The sequence below is a fragment of the Engystomops pustulosus genome, chromosome 10 (genome assembly GCF_040894005.1).
Source record: "Engystomops pustulosus chromosome 10, aEngPut4.maternal, whole genome shotgun sequence".
NCBI lineage: Eukaryota > Metazoa > Chordata > Amphibia > Anura > Leptodactylidae > Engystomops > Engystomops pustulosus.
Window position 1 is genome coordinate 59,569,043 of NC_092420.1, and position 18,144 is coordinate 59,587,186.

Here is an 18,144-nt window from a genome sequence, read left to right on the forward strand (position 1 = left end):
AAAAAAATGTTCCTGTGTGAAGATAATTTCTCATAAATGTAGTCTTATGGTCCCTTAGAAACAAGACTGTGCCCTGGGTTACGGCCACGTCTGCTGGAAGGATTGCACAAATAAACAAAAAGTTTCTGAATATTAAATGTCTGGGAGTTATTGCATGTCCTAAAGCCGCCCTGTGGTAATGATCGCTGAATCCAGGTGGTCAAGAAGAGCTCATTAGCGCATGTATGGCCACCGCTGCCAGAGTGTGACGTGGTCGTATCCGGGGAAGCCATCTCGTTTCTAAGGGACTACATGACTACATTTATGAGAAATTATCTTCACACAGGAACATTTTTTTAAATAACATCCAATTCAAGAAATGTTTGCATATGGTAAATGAATTTAATTAAATGTGAATGCCAAGATGAGAATACCCCTTTAACTCTTTACTGACAGTTCCTGTATAGTCTGATCCTATTTAGATCTTCTTAGAGACCTGAATAATTTGGTAAATATTCTATAGGTATGAATAGAGTTAATCATTATCCTCATCTGTCTGAAGTGGACTTTGACTGCTCACTACAGGATTAAGAAGTAGAAAAAGAGGCACAGATGAGCTGTTTTACTTATGTACAATATATTGAAAAATGTTCTTTTATCTTTAGCTCTCTCTGTATGGAAAGAGTTATTCATTAGCCTCCATTAGCCTGTCAGAAGTGAATAGATAGCTTTCAGACTGCTCTCTGCAGGATTAAGAAACCGAAATAGAGGCACAGATGAGCTGTTTTACTTAAAGGAGTTGTCCCACAAAGCAAGTCCTTTGGAAAGGGCCTAACTTGCTGATTGGTGGGGGTCTTGGTGATGAGACCCCTATGGATCACGAGAACGGGGGTCAGATGTACCCCCAGTTCCGTTTGCATGCTTTGAGGAGCTGATGGAGATTGTCGACTGCTGTACTAGAGAATGTACAATGTAAAAGTCTAAACCAGGTAGTGTAGTATAAAATGAAGACTACTGAATGTCTCATACAAATTGACCTGACCTGTTGTCGAATCCTAGTTTTATTAATTTAAAATGGAGCTAAGACATCTTGATATCCCTTAGTTCAATTTATAAGTACAAGGCTTGAAAATGATGTTCTAGAATTCTCCCTCATATGTTCTTCACTGTTTTGCCACAAACTCCATTGCAATGATCTCTATAATTTATTGCCATGGGCTGTGCAATAATTAGATCTCTGTAGTTGATCACTTGTTGATGTCATCATTAAGTCATTTGGCTAATGAAATCTCCAGGAATTGATTCAGGGATAGTTGGCAAAGCTCCAGAAAAGAGATTAAGGATGAAGCATTGGGGAATTAAGCATAACTAGGATAGAGGTTAAGAATGATAGACGAAGAGTGAAGGCAAAATTAGACAACAAGATGATAAAAATAAGACAAAACCAGATGGTGGCTTTGTCCATGCAGACAAGATAATAACATACAAAGCTTAAAGCTGCACATATAACTGTATCACTTTAGGAGCATAGGTCCTTCCCAATACTTATTTCAGTCATAACACTTGGCACAATGCAAGGTGTGATGGGGAGATTCCATCCTTTGCAATCGTTCTTTAAGCTTGTAGATGGTACAAAATATGTCTAATTTCTTGTAAGTCTGTAAAATAATATGCTCACAGTAAAGTTTTATATAGCTCCGCACACTGATGTCCTATCAACCATAACATCCATAAAATGTTTTTTTCCTTATTTTATACACAGAAGTTATTGTCCGCTTATGCATTTCAGACCGCAGTCTTCAAGCTTGGCAATATACATCAGATAGAGTTTGGATACATCAGATGCCTATCCCTTTCTCCCCACCCCGTGCATTTTGGGCTCGGCTTGTATTTGTATTTCTTTCCTGAGAAGAAACATATCAGGCTTGTCAAAATCCAATAGTGCGATCCTTCTTTCTCCCACCTTCCATACATATTAGATGCAAAGCTTTGGAACTTGGATCTCTTATGTCTACGTTTACACCTACGTTCAGCTGGTTCTGTTTCCCCTTCCGTTTTCAAAATGCGGAAAAAAAATTGTGCAACAGCACAGTTTTTTTTTCCCAGTATTATTAATGGAAGCGTAACGGAAGGTAACCTAAATTCAGTGAGACCAATGGAAACAGAAGGTGAACTGAAACCCTTCCATTTTTGGTTTCTATTACACGCTTCTGACACAGAAAATGTAATGGAGAGCCCCAATGCAAGTGTGAAGTGAGCCTGACTTGTGTGCTCCTTTTCTGGTTCTTGGTAGTCTGTATAATCCTGGCTTTGAGAATAGAAGTGGAGTGGAGACCACATATTTGTTTCGTATGGGAGATTGTTTTTTTTTTCCCTCTTATTTTCCAAATGTATGGATGCCATGTTTCCATACCCATGAAGTTGGGAACAAAACCTCGAGTCTTGTGATCAGTTGGGGCCTCAATGTTAAATACCCCCCCTGATATCTTACCATGAATATCTATTGACTTTTTACATTGTTTATATGATGGTCCTGCATCAATAACTGCATGTATACTCTCATACTAACCTTTTATATATGTACATGCGTAACAGTCCACTTTCTGATCTTTTTGTAGTCTATAATGAGCATTGTTTCCCTGTGTCGGGCTGTATTTAACTTTACTGGCACATTTCATGCCTTCATTTCTTTCTGAGGAATAAACATATGCTGCTTGCAATATGCAGTTGTGTTTGTTAGCTTGATGACAGGTATATGGTGCTTTAATAAACATAAAGTGGAATTCCCTTCTCTGAAAGTGCTAACATAGTAATTAGGAACATAGACAAATAAAAGAAACAGGAGGTATCTATTTAAATACACATTTCAGTTTCCCATAAGCCAGCCGCGCTAGTCGTGTTTCTTTTGTTGTTGGAATGAGACGTTGGCGATGTAAATGGGGAGCGATACCATGAGGATGTTGTAAATGAGACAAAAGTGTACACACAAGATAATGGGATTCAATGGAAATGTCAGTCCAAGCTCAACCTCTTCCCCATTCCTTCGCCTTTATCAAGAATAACATTAGTACATATTTCAGAGATGTTCCCCTTTCCAAAATTACTTAAGTAAAGAAAAAAATAAGCCGATGTCCACACCAGCGTTTATCCTCCTTCACCTCGTGCTTTTGTGCCAATAATTACTCCGCTCACTGGTGTTCCAAGAGACTAGAATGATTTAGGTGGACATAGTGCAGGTAACTCCAGTAAGAAACGGCTTATTTTACTTAAAATGTACTCACAAACATGCAGTAAAAACTCACATTTGATATTTAAAAGTCCGGACGCCAAGTCTGTCAGCACGACCCTTGGCTTTGCTCCTTCCGGGGCATGACCTTCGGGTTCAATAAACCCCTTAATATACTTATACAAAGATTTCCACATAAAAATTTCAATTCAAAAAGGAACAATTCTAATTTTTAACGAAAGATTCACTTTCTCACAAAAGTGATAAAAACATATTCATCACCATAAATAAATATATTTCTAACAAAAGTAGGATGCATGTGGTTTGACAAGGTGGTTAATGAAAACTCCAGCTGTCTAAATTGCTCACCGGAGTGGACATATAGAGTTTTCATATTTAGTTCACACGACATGCATATACTCCCATTCATAAATCCTTCTAGTATTCTCAAACATCGGTGACCGAAGTAATTATCGGCACAAAGGCACGGGGTGAAGGAGGAGAAACACTGGTGTGCACATAGGGTTATTTTAATCCCCACTATTCCCAAGTAATTTTGGAAACAGGAACTAATCTGAAATATGTGTCAACGTTATTCTATCCGATACAGGTGAAGGATTGTGGAAGAGGTTGAGCTTGGACCGACATTTCTATTGAATAACTTGTAGAAAAGTGGCGCTTTCTCTTATTTTTAAGCCAGAAGCTCCTTCATTTCCAGAGCAGCCATATGTTCTGTCTTAATTTATGGAACAAGATAATGGGATACCTGGCATAGAAATAAACACACCCGTTGAATTCTTTCGTATGAAAATTTTCCGGCTGCAGCGAGTGCACTGACACGGGGAGAGGAACATGCCGGCCCACCCCCACTAACCAGCTGCCCTCCATGCCCCCACACCCCCCCTGGCGGAAAGAGGGAAATAATCACAAGTGGTAACAGTAAGCTAGAGTGGGGTGGTTCATAAGCCCTGATTAAATGCCCTCCAATGAGTGCAGATGAACCACAGTATAAACTAGAGGGCGAGGATGCATCTGATAATCTCTTTTCAGTGCTCAGGCTCTAGTGCTCTGGCTAGGTAGTTAAGGGACTGTTTCATTAGGACTTGTGTTAAATCTCTTGGTGCATTGCATGGTCACTCTAACCGTTGCTCTGGTTGATACCGTAACATAATTATGCATTTAACCGTTTTGTACCACATGAGCACCAGAAATCTTGAATCTGGCACCCATGCACTATACACAGGAAAAAACTGCACACAGTACAGACTGCACTGCTCTTGGTAAATGTGCCCCAATGTGTCAATGAGTTCAGCACATCCCCTATTACAATAGTGGCGTGATTACTGTGATTGTTGATTTTTTTCAGCTGTTCTTTTTTTACCAAGAAGTAAAAAGTAAGAAGTAGCACTTTTGAAGGGTGTGTATTGTCCTACTGTTGCCCGGAATAGCACAGCGTATTGAGCTTCAGAGTATAATAGTTGAAGTAATAAGAAATGGATGTCAATAAAATAACTAGTACAGGCAGTGCCTGACTTAAGGACATTTACAGACGACCCCTAGTTACAAATGAACCCCTCTGCCCACTGTGACCTTTGGCGCTCTCTGGATGCTGATAATTTTCAGATTTTTAACTGTAAGGTGTCTGTAATAATGCCTTATTGTTCCTGTGTCAACCCAAAATTTCTAAAAATCCAATTGTCACATGGACCGAAACATAATTTTGCTTGAGTGATTTACTATATATAACTGTTCTGACAAATTCAACTTAAAGGAAACCTACCACTTGTAGTGGCAGGTTTCTGATGGAAATACCGGGCACCAGCTCAGGGTGAGCTGGTGCCGGAGCTTATTTTCGTTAGTGTTTTAAAACACGGTATCGCGGTTTAAAACACTTTTTAAACTTTATAGCCGGCGCAGGCAGGTACGCGCTCGGCGCTTACCATGCGCGCGGCTCTCCTTCACTTCCTATGTAGCCTCGCGCACGGTAAGCGCCGAGCGCGTACCTCCCTGCGCTGGATATAAAGTTTAAAAAGTGTTTTAAACCGCGATACCGTGGTTTAAAACACTAACGAAAATAAGCTCCGGCACCAGCTCACCCTGAGCTGGTGCCCGGTATTTCCATCAGAAACCTGCCACTACAAGTGGTAGGTTTCCTTTAAGAACAGACCTATAGAACCTATCCTGTACGTAACCTTTGGATTGGCTGTAGATCAGTTACAGCTTAAAAAGGAGCGGAGTAAAAAATATCATCTTCCTAGAGAGGACGAGTTAGTTCCAACCCTTCCCTGTATATCTTTGATTTTTTTTTTCACATCATAAGGACTTTAGAAAATGTTTTTGAAGAATTTTTTTTCTTTTTAGAACTGCACAGATGAAAGCCAGTAGAATAAAGACTTGGTAGAGTTTTCTAACAATGTGATTTAAAAGGATTATTCCTTTATCTGTCACATGCATCAGCCAATGACTCCAAATCATTTATTAATATTGCACTTTCTAGAGTAAAGTTTGCCACCTGGAGATGTAAGATAAGAGACGTGTCTAAGGAAGGAATTTTTTTCTAAGTTGTAGAGATGTAGTGTTTGTAGGCAGAAGTCCAGTCACTTTTTCGAGTTTTTTTAAAGTCTTTATAAAATATCTCTGCTTAAAGGGAACAGGTTTTATAAAGACATTTTGCGTGGTCTTCTTGCTTCTGACATTTTATACACCTAATAAATTATAATTTATATACCGTATACATAATTACACTTCTGCTACAAAGTAAATTCCTAAAAGCAGTCTTAGATTCCTAAATTTTATGAGGTATACCAAGCGACCATGACTCATACATGACATTTGGCCCTTTTACTCAAGAGGCCATGAATGATGCAGAGATTTATAGTATATCCTCAGTTAAAACCCTTTAACATATCTAACATTTTATGGGTGGCTTGTTCCTGATAATTCTGACAAGTGAGGGCCTATACACCCCTTGTTTTTGAGCACACACGACTAGTACACACCCTCATGTATTTCTATGGGCTCACATACACTTCACCACCCCGTGTATGAGCCGTCTTCCTAACCCACAAAACTCAGCAGGTTCTATTGATGCAGATTATCCCCAATCTATGTGTTATGCTGTCCATTAGAACTTTCTAAAGCATTAAATATTGCTTGGGGAGATTTTAGATTAATAGATATACAAAAGAGGATTATTATATAGGAGGTAGCCCATGAAATCCTGGTATATCTGTTCCTTCTCTCAGTACACATGAGCCATTTAAGGACCTTTGAAAATCTGCTAAAGGTCCCGAAAGCGCAGAAGGGATGCATCTTCCATTCCACAAGATGCTTATTTCTAGTACCATAAATGGGAAGTGATACTATTCATACAGCCCAGGGCCCATGGCCATCTTAATTCGCCATTGTAGATACGGTATATTTTTTAGTAATATCAGAATTCAAACATTAATTATTTATGTACTTCATGAACAAACGCATACATTTTTTTTGTTTTTTTTGGTGTTTTATTTCCCCCTGCATACCATGTTTAAATATTATTATGTTATAAATTCTGTAAATGTAGCTTGTGTAAGTACAGCCCTTGCTGACCTTCTGCTTGGAAGTAACCACAGCTCTGTTCGTGGAGAATGAGTCTAGGATGAACATTTCTCATCCATATCCTAATTTGCACTGACTGAAGATCACAAAGGGTTCATATAAAGCCATTTGGTCAACCAGTCTCCAGCTGTACACATTGCTCGCTAACCCTGCAGTTAAATGCTTCTTTCTATGCCAATGACAAGTTAAGGGCTGATATCCTTGAAATTGCTGGTTTTGTGTTGTGTTTCATTTAGGAAGCAAACAGACGGAACGCGGGGCAATGGCACCACAAAACAAAATGCAGTTCCTGTCACCACAGAACCTCGGTTAGTACGCATGGTCCTCAGGACGCGTGCACGTGACTACATAGTCTTGTGGTTGTTTTGTGGTATCAATTTTTGGTGCTGTTATTATTTTTTTATTTTAGGTGCCTGTTATTGGTTTGCTCTTTTTATTCATTTGTCTTGGTCCACGCTTCTGCCCTGGTATTAGGAGGATACTTATTGGTAGTGGGCTCCTATTAGGAATTAAACATGTTTTAATTTGATGCTTTTTACTTTGCCAAATTTAGTTTAACAAAATGTTTTCATAGTGTATTTTGGGGTTTTATTTTTGGAGAGGGGGTATTTTTTTGATTATAGGAAGGGGGTTGACAGCACCTGCTGCAGCAGTTATCTTTCAGCCAAAAATAGGACATTGAGTAGAAAGAGGGGAGACTTGAATGAGGTACTTGGGCAGACTGGGAGGATTTCTTTATATTTATCACTTTTAATTGTGATTTGAGATCAAATCGAATCAAGAGGCTGAAAATAGGAGATGAATTTCTACTTTGGTAGGTTTTTAATTTACTACATATGCATCTCAGGGGAAAGGTAATACATATCTTACATTTCTAGACGGAGGCCACGCCTTGTGCTGCAGTACTTTTTTTTTTTTTTTCTAGAAAGATCACTTCTAATAGAATGGATCATGACCTGTCTTATGAAAGAAGCCTTAGATTTGTGTAACCATCTAAGACTCCTACCACTACACGTACATTATAAATCGTTACTAGTGATGACATAAAACAGTCATTTAAATCCACATTCAGAAATTCAGCAGTCACCATTTTGAGTAGTTGCTTTCTTCATGTGTTGCCAAAACTTTTCTGTCACGTGTAGATAGGCGGACATTGTCCAGTATCATGATGGTTAGGTATGCGGTCTTAAGATTCTTGTAATACTCATGTGAGACCTGTTGTAGTGTGCAGCATAGAAGAGAGGAAACTCCATTAAAAAGAGTACCTAATATGTCTGCTGCATAATATCTTTAAGTATTTGGGCTCAACTGCAAAGTACATGTACACATAGTATTCTTATACCCACACAACAAATGTACCCTGTTGTTTGTAATGTAAGTAAATTGGATTACCCAAAATGTCGGGGCAACTACTGGTAATGCTTTGTAGAAAAAATTAAAACCTTATGTACATCAATTGATATCATAAAACATTTTGTATAGTAAGATGCGACTCTGCTCAAGTGGCATATTGCCCAGATGGCATTTCTTAATTTAATATTTTCTCTGTAAAATATAAGAGTTGACTACTGGATAATTCCACTAGATGGAAAACATTGGACTTGTTACTTGGACCTGTTATTTCTTTTGGCCTGTTCTTGTGCAGAGGAATATTTGTCTTATGGACTTCAATGGTCACATGTGATGTGCAAGTGCACTACCATTTGGGACAATTGTGGTGCTGAGCATGTTTTGTACCATGACTGATAAAGTAAAGTGGCTTTAACATGGATTTATTGAGTATACAACACAAAAAGCTTGACAAAGGACACAGACATGTACATTGTGTTGATGTGCTATAGCCCTTAGATGTTTTCAGCCTCGTGTGCATTCTTGGGACTCTGTTATTCGTATTAAAAATAAAGGATTAGATTGTTGAAGTTTTGAATGGCTCATGATGATATCATAGTCCTCCAGGCTGATTTCTATGACCTAATAAGTGGGCAGTATATCATGTTGGTGTTTCAAATTCAGACCCTTTACCTCCAATGATGCATATTCAGTGAACAAATCCATCAAACTAACCTAGCTCAAATCTTCCATAAAATAACTTATCCTCCTTGTACTAAACAATGGGCTCTCTTCACTTTTTCCTTTTATCTTTCCTAAATTTATTTTCTCTCATTCTAATTTTTTTAATGAAATATTTAATCTCTTGCACTAACTCTTTGCCGCCTTCTTCATCTTACTGTCTTTCCTTTTTAACCATGCATGTCAGACCTCCTCTCCGGGGTTTGAACTTCCTTCTTTCTTTGATTCAGGTGCCTCACTCTTTCCTTTCCAGGTTCTTCCAGTACTTTTAACATGTCAAACTCTGGAGATTTGTTCATGAGCGTGCAGTCTCTCAATGGAGATTCTTACCAAGGTGCCCAGGTTGGAGCCAACGTACAGTCACAGGTAGGGACCTTCAGATAATTTGAAAAAGGCTTTGCTGACGATCATTTTGGAGGAAGATGTTGATGTTGAACTGAAAGGCATTTATGGTCAATGTAAACTACAATGTGAATGGCTGCATTGTGAAACTATAAGACACGTTGTTAAGGCCCCAACCTTCTTCTTACGTCTTCAACTTAAAACATGCCGAACTTCTCAGCAAAATAATGCAGACCATGCAAGTGACAGCAGGTTGTCTTGTCCTGATAAATAAAAGCCACACACAGATGGAAATTGAGTCCTAATACTAGGAACTATTGGTCTGGGATGCCTGTAACATAACAAACCAAAGGGAAAGGAAGAATTCCAGAATGTTTGGTCTCTTTGGGTTTGTTCTTATGTTTGGAGATTTACTGGAGTTTGACCTAATATTTCTGATGTCAGGTCTTATGTGATGTAAAAACTCTAAACTAACATTGTGGTCTCTTGACTAAATTTGCTTCAAAGAGCCTTTTAATAATCTAATGTTTTCACGATCGTTGCATCTCTCCTTCTCCCAAAAATTACCAAGTTGGTAACCACCACTGCGGGAGAGAGAATGCCATAGCAAAGCTTCCGTTATGGCTAAATACGGTAACTATTGCCTATTTTATAGGGTCTGACAGATTGGTTGCTGCTGTTGGCTGCTTACAGAGGACAAATGAAAATATTAGTATAACACTTCATAAATTTAGTTTCTTAGATCCTCGTAGGTCTCGGCATATATATAGAGTTTACTTGTCCTATTTTTTTTTTTAATGGTTATGAATTGGTTTTACTTTCCAGTATTCATTTTTTTCCCCTTATTACTTCTATACCTTCTGCACATTTTCCGTGACTTCATCTTTGTTCCTTTCTCAATGGCTGGATTTCCCTTTTTTTTCCATTCCTTATCATAATCTCGTTTTATCTTTCACACTTGTCCTTTCTGTCTTGATACTTTTCCTGTCTTCTATACGTTCCGCTCTGTGTCCTGTCTCTGTCCTCCTCACATTATGGTACCCTCTCTTCACCATTAGTATTGTCTGTCTTCCAGGTGGATACCCTTCGCCATGTTATCAGTCAGACAGGCGGATACAGTGAGACTTTGTCAGCGAATCAGATGTACAGTCCGCAGGGCATCAGTGTAAGCAACAAAACCTCTTGTTTTCTCTGTCTGTTTCCCAATTATTTCAAGTCCACAGGGCCCTGACTGCCACATTGCACAGACTTCTCTCCCTTTCATGGTCACCTATTTGGCTTTGTGCCGGTGAAGCCGACGGACAGTGCTCTACCCACAAATGATGCTCTGTATAGGCAGCTGGAGCCCAAGCCTGTCACACACAATCAACTTCCTTATGCCACCTGCGGCCACTTACAGTCAGCCGCAGGAAATGGCCAAACAGGTGACACGTAGCACGGCCACAGCAGAACAAGTGTGGAATCCATCTGTGTTAACCACTTCTTTGCTAAGCAGACGTGTCTCTGTTCATAAGGTGGGACAGGAGTTCCAGGAAAGTATTGACCAACCCCATTATCCGATATTAAATATGATAGCGGAACTGATTGTGAAATATTAGAAGCTTGCTATATTGTTTTCACCAAACATTTGTGCGGTTCACATGCGTGGACATATTTGTGTGTTTGTTGGAGGGCGGTGGAGAGGAGCAAACATTCCTGGCAGTGCTCGCGGCTGGGAATGACATGTAAATTCATAGCGACAAGCCGTGTCGTATGGAGTGAAATCAATAAGACAGACACGGGGAGAACGGCTGCAGATTTGGGACAGCAATCCAAATACATTTCTCAGATCAGCCATCCACCATCCAAAGGCCGTGACAGAGGGAGAGAGGAGGGGGTGAGATCTGACATAAACACAGAAATAACACAAGATGCACACAGTGCTGTGGGAGGGGAGAGCCGCCGGCTCACATAGGTATACAATTGTTTTGTTATTTTCAGTGTTACATTTGCTTGGTGCAGAATACATCTCTGCCGTAACGACTCAGTATTTAATTATACACATATCGCAACGTGAGGCTCTCTGAGCATTTGCATCAGAGCGTGCGAGGCCTGTGACATTCTCAATAAGCAGAGTGCTCCGGTAACGGGTATTGATTCATTCCATCTGTTATCAGAGCCTGTTTACTTCTCACATACCTCCAAATGGCAAATGTTTCTTAATAACAGGGGGAAAAAAACAAGGCCGATTCCCTAACTAAAGCATTCAATTCTTCAAAATCCTATGTATTGTGCCAAAATGTATACCTGCTTTTCCCCAAAATGAGGTTTTCACTGTGATGGCCATTTACTTGTAGCAATTGTAAGGCTAATGGGGATTGTTAAGGAAAAAAATTACAGGTCAGGCCAGGTCATATCCCCCCCCCTTACAACCCACCCCACACCCGATTTTGATTCAGTAATACTGTTAATAAATCTAATTGCCCAAATGTGCAATACTTTATTTAAATTACCTGCTTTTTGCAGCTTAAATTTTTTTTTTTTTTAATGTATAACATTTTTAGTCCCCTGACCTCTTGTTCTAATACATTTTATCATTTGACTCAAAATAATATAATGCTGCAAATTTAAGTATGGTAAAAGCGTAAACCATAATTCAATTCAATCTGCAAAGCCTTTACCATAATAGTGTTATAGTATAGAGGCCTGTCCATACTATGGGGTAAGTCCCACACCTTTAGATTTGTGACATAAATAGAGCAAAAATGCCCGAACTTCTGTGGATACCATTTAAGGTGACATCCTTCACAATCTGCATGTAACCCAAGTAATACATAAAAATAAAATAAAACTTCACTCTCATGGTGGAAAGGGACACATTTTTTGGAGCAGTCACTGGATGGTCAGAAGTCTTTCTCAATCAGTGATGCACCTAAATAAAAAAAACACCATTAACCCCATGAGGACAGGTTTTTTTCTCAGAAGGATATATATTTCCTAATGCCATCTTTCTATTTAAAATAATTTTTGCCATTTTTTAAGTGATCACATAATTGTGTTACTTATAAACCGATCCGCAAGTCGATTTAAAAAAAAAAATAAAAAATACACACATTCATGTGCATGTAGCCCAGACCTTGAATGGAGCAGTAGGCGCATACGGGATCATCAATTCATTAAACTGCTCTTCAGTCCAGGAACATGGTGACTCTTGGGGCCCCTGTAGTGCGCATGCGCCCCTTCTGTGGTAGACCTAGGTTGGCCTTGAAATGCTTTGTGGTCCAGTATTACTTGCTGTAGTGTGCATTTTAATCCCTTTACTCTTTTAGTAACCCCTTTATTCTGCAGTGCATTATTAGAGTATTAGTAGCAGGAGCGTGACTAGAAGAACAGGACCCCATAGCAGACTTCTGAATAGGGCCCCCCTAAATAAATTCTAGATATTTGTTTACTCACACACATCATGCTATGGCCATACTATGGCTGCTACCGCTGTAGTTACAAGCATTATTAGGAGCCTTGTATAACAATATTGGTCATCTTAGATCGATTTGTACCTGATAAACCCTTATAGATTTCCATTTGTTTTGCACAGGGTGTACGGTTTTCGCACCTGGCTCTACTAATTGTATAGGCTATGTAAATTACAAAGCTAAATATAATAACTACGAATGACCTATAAGAACTTGTAACATTCTTGAATAGTTCCTCAGTCTCTTGGGTCCCCCACCATTGCTTTGTTTGTTCACAATGACCCCACATAACATGAAGTGTCATTTGTGTGCATTAAAGAGCTGCTGAAGGGACAGGAACAGATGATCCTGTGACATGGCAATTACAGCTCTGAGAAAGATTGGACGCAAGAGAGGAGGGGACAAGACCGGGCCACTGTGATTACAGAGAGGCCGCCACAAAATCATAGGCTGGGAAATAAAAGGCTGCCAGGTTCTGCTTAGAGGTGGATCCAGAAATCCATGCATTGTCCTTGAATCAAGTCAGCAGCAGCATTAAGGAGAGGGTCACACCTTTCATACAGCCAGGACGCAGGCTTTAGGGCTCGACTATATTCTGTATATGTGTAATGGAAAATCTTCCTGGAATAATTGGTGGATTACTTAATACATGAATTATGTGGTTAAATCTGCTTGTTAATGGCACTTGTGGTCTTAATGTCAATAGATGTATATTATTTCACTTTTGCATAGGGAATAGGGCAATTTATGTACTTGTAAAGCAACATTACACCCACAAATGACTGCAACAAAAAATGTAATTGCCTACTGTGACACAGAATTCTAGAGTTCTTGAAAAAGGTAGTTATTTGAATACTAAGCTGACCCATTTTAGGCTTTCGCCTTAGAGGGGCGGGGCGTAAAAGGAAGGCGGGCTTTACTGCAAGCAGGACACAACGGGGAGGCTCCGACACATGGAAAAGATTTCTCAATTTAAACTATAATATGAGGCAAGATGCAAAAAAAATGAAGGATTTACATGAAAAAAGAACCCACTTTTCTATACGTTTTGCCGTTGAAAGTGGCCTCTGAAATTATTTGGCTTTGGTGGCTTATCCATCGCGTAGTCCATCAGCAGAATGAAGAGTCCATGATACTTCTATGTGCCATCAACATTGTCAGTGAAACCCTTTAAGAGAACTTTCTTTACAATCATATGTTTAATGTACAAAATGATTTTTTTTTTTTTTTTTTCAGGCTAATGGAGGGTGGCAAGATGCGGCCACTCCTTCGTCTGTGACTTCCCCTACGGAAGGACCTGGCAGCGTCCATTCTGATACCTCCAACTGAGCAGCCGGCTCCTGAATTTCTACTCTTGAAAGCCAGAATCCATCCCTTCCCTCTCACTCCAGATGGCCACTGTGGGAATGCAGTGAACAAAGCAACCTCTTTTGGCATATCCATTAGAAACTTTCCAAGCCTTCATTATTACTTACATTGACTCCTTAATCCATGCCTACATTTCTATCAGTGATAATAGTAATGTAGGTTTTAGTTTTTTGCATTTTTTTCTTATTTTAATTTCTTTAAATTTAGTTTGGGATCACCAGAAACTAGCGTTAATTACACAATTTAAATATGGCTGCCCCTATGCACACAAGCAGCCATGTTTAAAAGATCCTTAATAATGCTTGTGCAAACCCACAACTGATTGTGACGGTACCATGCATTACATATGGCATCTAGTCTTCTCTAATACAGCTGAGGGCCACGAATCCTGCCATTCCTTTCTCACGCAGTAAAATGCTTTTGCAGCATGGGACTATAGCCTGGTTACCGGCACATATATAACCTTCAGTTTTTTTTGATGATATCTTTATTTTAGACCTTCTGGTTCATTTAAAATGCCATCTCCTGAAATTACTAGAGATACAGGATCATGAGGAAACGCTTAATATACATGGATTAAGTAAAACTAACCAAAGCCTGTACATTTTAAAAGACAATAAACTGGGATGGAGAGTTCATGATGTGTCGTTACCAGAAGAAGTTCCAGCTACATATATCGTTGAAATGTTCTTCCACATCGACCTTTGTTCTATTCTTCAGACAGCAGTTCTGCTTCAAGCACACAAGCTACTTCTCTTCTGGGAAAAATATCATAATCGGTTTAAAAAATATCCTTGTTGTCAAACTAGAGCTCCGTCCACTGCCTATAATCATGGATTTGGACAGTCGTCACTAAAAATCTTCGACATGACCGACACAGAATCATGAGAATCCATACGTTAGCATCTTGGAATGGATGTAAAACCCCCTATTCTCTGAACTGCTTTGTGGTCATCACTACTATGGATATTATTTCTCTCGAACAGTTGACTTCTCTCAAGATAAATGATTCAAAAAATTTCTCTTTTGTCATCGGCGCTAGTTCAATTTCCAACACCTATCCGTCCCAAATATGATGGCTGCTTCTTCAAACCCTCCTTCACCGTGTAAAATATGATTTGTCCCTAGGAATTGTTTGCCCAGCATTGGTCATATTTTTGGACATCATTTCATTACTGATTATTCTTCGTGTCCGGCAGTTATCCACAAGCACCTGCACAGGGTGTCATCAATCCACGTTTGATACCAAAAATCCGCATGTACTCGCACAGAGGAAAGACAGACACAGAGGGAAGTGCTCAGCTTTATTAACATTCACTGCAGTTTCACATAACTTGTGTATCGTCGATTGTTATATTTGAGATAAACATTTGATGCTGGATGTTCTTGTATATTCTGAAGAAAACAAAAAAAAAAGACAAGATAAAAAGACAGAAGAAAAAAAAAAAGACATCAAACAGCCAAAAAAATTGTCCTGGGTTTAATAATCTTTATTACTAAAAACAGATTTAAAAAAAAATCTTAAAAAAAAAAAAGTCCTGTTACAGAGATCACACCCGTTTAGCATGGAAATAGGTTGCTGATTTCTATTTTATGTCTTTCATATTTCTTGCTTAGTTTTAACACAAAAAAAACAAAACTACCTACATGTGACTTTTTTTTATTATTTTAATTTTGATTCTTTTTAACACCGCGCGTTTGTGAATTATAACGCAATGCTAGATAAATGTAGTTGGGCACCTTTTTAGTTATTGTTTTATTTTTTTTCTAAGGGATGGGGTAAGTGGGCGGGAACAGGGTTTGGGGCAAATTCCGGGATTGTTTCAGGGGACAAGGGTGGGGGCATTTTCCATATAAAAGACCCCTTTACGGCCAGAGTTGTTTGACATATATGCTGTTATTCGCGCCTCTGGCAGAAAACGGGGTTAAATAGGTGGACTCAAAGATTCTGCTGGATAAAACCCATTTTGTAAACTAAAGTTAAAAAATAAAAAGCAAAAAAATTATGAAAAAAAATGTTGGAAAAAAGTTGGAATAGTTAAACCTTCATAGGTACATCATAAAATGTACATTTAATAACTTTTCTGAGAACCAGAAATAAATTCTTTTTTTCCTGTTTTCAGTTCTTTTTTTGTTTCAAAGTAAATTTGACGATCCCTGATGTGATACTTTACAGAGGCTAACGACAATCATAGGGCAATGTGGGTGTCAGATTTCCTTAAAATAAGCCAAGATTAAATTTTTTTGTAGTCCACAAACCAATAAAGTATCCTTGTAGCTCTTTTTGCACATAACTCAAGCAAACCCTTTGCTCCAAATCTGTTTACTATGAAGTGCTTCGGCAGGCGTCACCAAAGGTCTTCCGGGCAGTGGCAGCAGCTCTTTCTCTTTTGCCCCCTGCTTCTCTAAACCTTCTTTCTCTTCTAAATTTTCTCTGATCTCTCACAAGATTCTACAAATGTACGGCAGATCTTGCTCTACAACGGCCCGTTCTCTCCATTGTGCCTACCAACAACCAAAAGAAACTTCAGATTGGAGTCTTCAGGAACAGCCCAGTGCTGCTTATTGTTTGCAATGGAGCGAATGTGCTGTCAAACAGCAAGATCTACCTTGCATGTAGGGGGCCTTTCGAGAGCACAGTGATGTAGCAGGACTGAGGCAGGTTCAGAAGTGGAGGCGGACATATCTGAAGTGCAAAGGGATGCATAGAGAAAGTGCCGGTCTTTTGCTGGGTGTCCTGACCTGGCATAGGGTATACCTGAGCTATGTATATAAACAGCTACAAGCATTTTTGATTGGTTTACAGGGATTAAAAAAAACTGATGGAGTTACAGGTGGTTGCCTAACCTGCATGAAAGTTAAATCAGAGCTTAGTATGAAGCCTACTGGATGGTGACTTGTGACAATCTTTGATCAGTTGCATGTGACGTCTTCTTCCAGCTACATTAAAGCCCTTGACAGCAGGATGCAAACTGGTAAGTTGACCAAAGGAAATGCACAATTCAATCTGATTTGATTGGGAAACTAGTCGCAACAGGTCGCATTGCATTTAAAGCACATGCCGGTGGTTGTAGGTTTGTGTTTATGGTCACTATTTGTCTCCAGTAAAGTTCACATTTGGAACAGGAGCAAAAACAATTTGGTCCTAATATGATCTTTCATGCTAGTAACGTTTAAATAGCCTCCAAAAAATTTCACAAAAACTCATCAAGCCATCTGAGAGTGTCCCCAAAACATCATGTGTAGCTTTATGGACTCTGTCTGGTACCCTAGATTCTATCAACAAAACTCAAACTATTGGAATGTTAAGTATACTACAAATGCTTTACCCAGGTTTATTGATCAATACTCGTAATGGCTAAATCCACATTGGTGAACATTGTTATCATTATATATATCATTATGGGTAAATTCACATGGCCGTCTGCGGGGACGTATATGCGGCCGCATGTACGTCCCCATAGACTGCAATAGGGGCACGGCGGGGATGCGGTGCCACACGTGTGGCACCAATCCAGGCTGCACACCGCAAAAAGATAGAGCATGCGGCAGTGCGCTGCTGTTTTCGATGGAGGGAGGAGGGGCCACCTCCTCCTCCTCTCCAGCACACGGTGGTATGCCTGCACGGCAGGCATACTGCGTGTGAATGAGCCCTATGGGTATAAGGAATTTCTTAAAAGTACAAACTTTTTGTTATTGCATACATTCACTCTGAACACAACAAAATAAAATGACTTTAGTAATTACACCTGTTTAAGAAACACCATATTTATTTGCAGAATTGGCATTTCTTAAGATTCCCAAAAACATTCATGGATGTATTACAACACTACAGGCAGTCCCCAGGTTACATACAAGATAGGGTCTGTAGGTTTGTTCTTAAGTTGAATTTGTATGTAAGTCGGAACTGCATACTATATCATTGTAAACCCAGCCAAAATTTTTTGGGTGTCTGTCACAATTGTATTTTAAAAATGTTGGGTTGTCATAAGAATCAGGATTAATAATAAAGCTTCATTACAGACACCCGTGATAACTGTTACAGCTGATCATTGTAGCCTAGGACTAAAGTACAATAAATTACCAATATCCAGGGGTCTGTTTGTA

At 39.2% G+C, this 18,144-nt stretch overlaps 1 protein-coding gene across 5 annotated transcripts in view; it reads left to right on the forward strand.

Moving 5' to 3' along the window:
• Positions 1-16,155, forward strand: part of LOC140104578 (pre-B-cell leukemia transcription factor 1) — an 89,896-nt gene extending 73,741 nt beyond the window's left edge. For 3 of the 5 annotated variants that reach the window (XM_072128165.1, XM_072128169.1, XM_072128166.1), the window contains 4 exons: positions 7,042-7,113; positions 9,129-9,241; positions 10,293-10,382; positions 13,906-16,155. In XM_072128165.1, coding sequence (XP_071984266.1) covers positions 7,042-7,113; positions 9,129-9,241; positions 10,293-10,382; positions 13,906-13,998 — 368 coding nt within the window. In that variant the 3' untranslated portion in view covers positions 13,999-16,155. The remainder of the gene's footprint in view (positions 1-7,041; positions 7,114-9,128; positions 9,242-10,292; positions 10,383-13,905) is intronic. The other 2 variants (XM_072128167.1, XM_072128168.1) reach the window with 1 other exon arrangement.
• Positions 16,156-18,144: the final 1,989 nt, after the last annotated feature.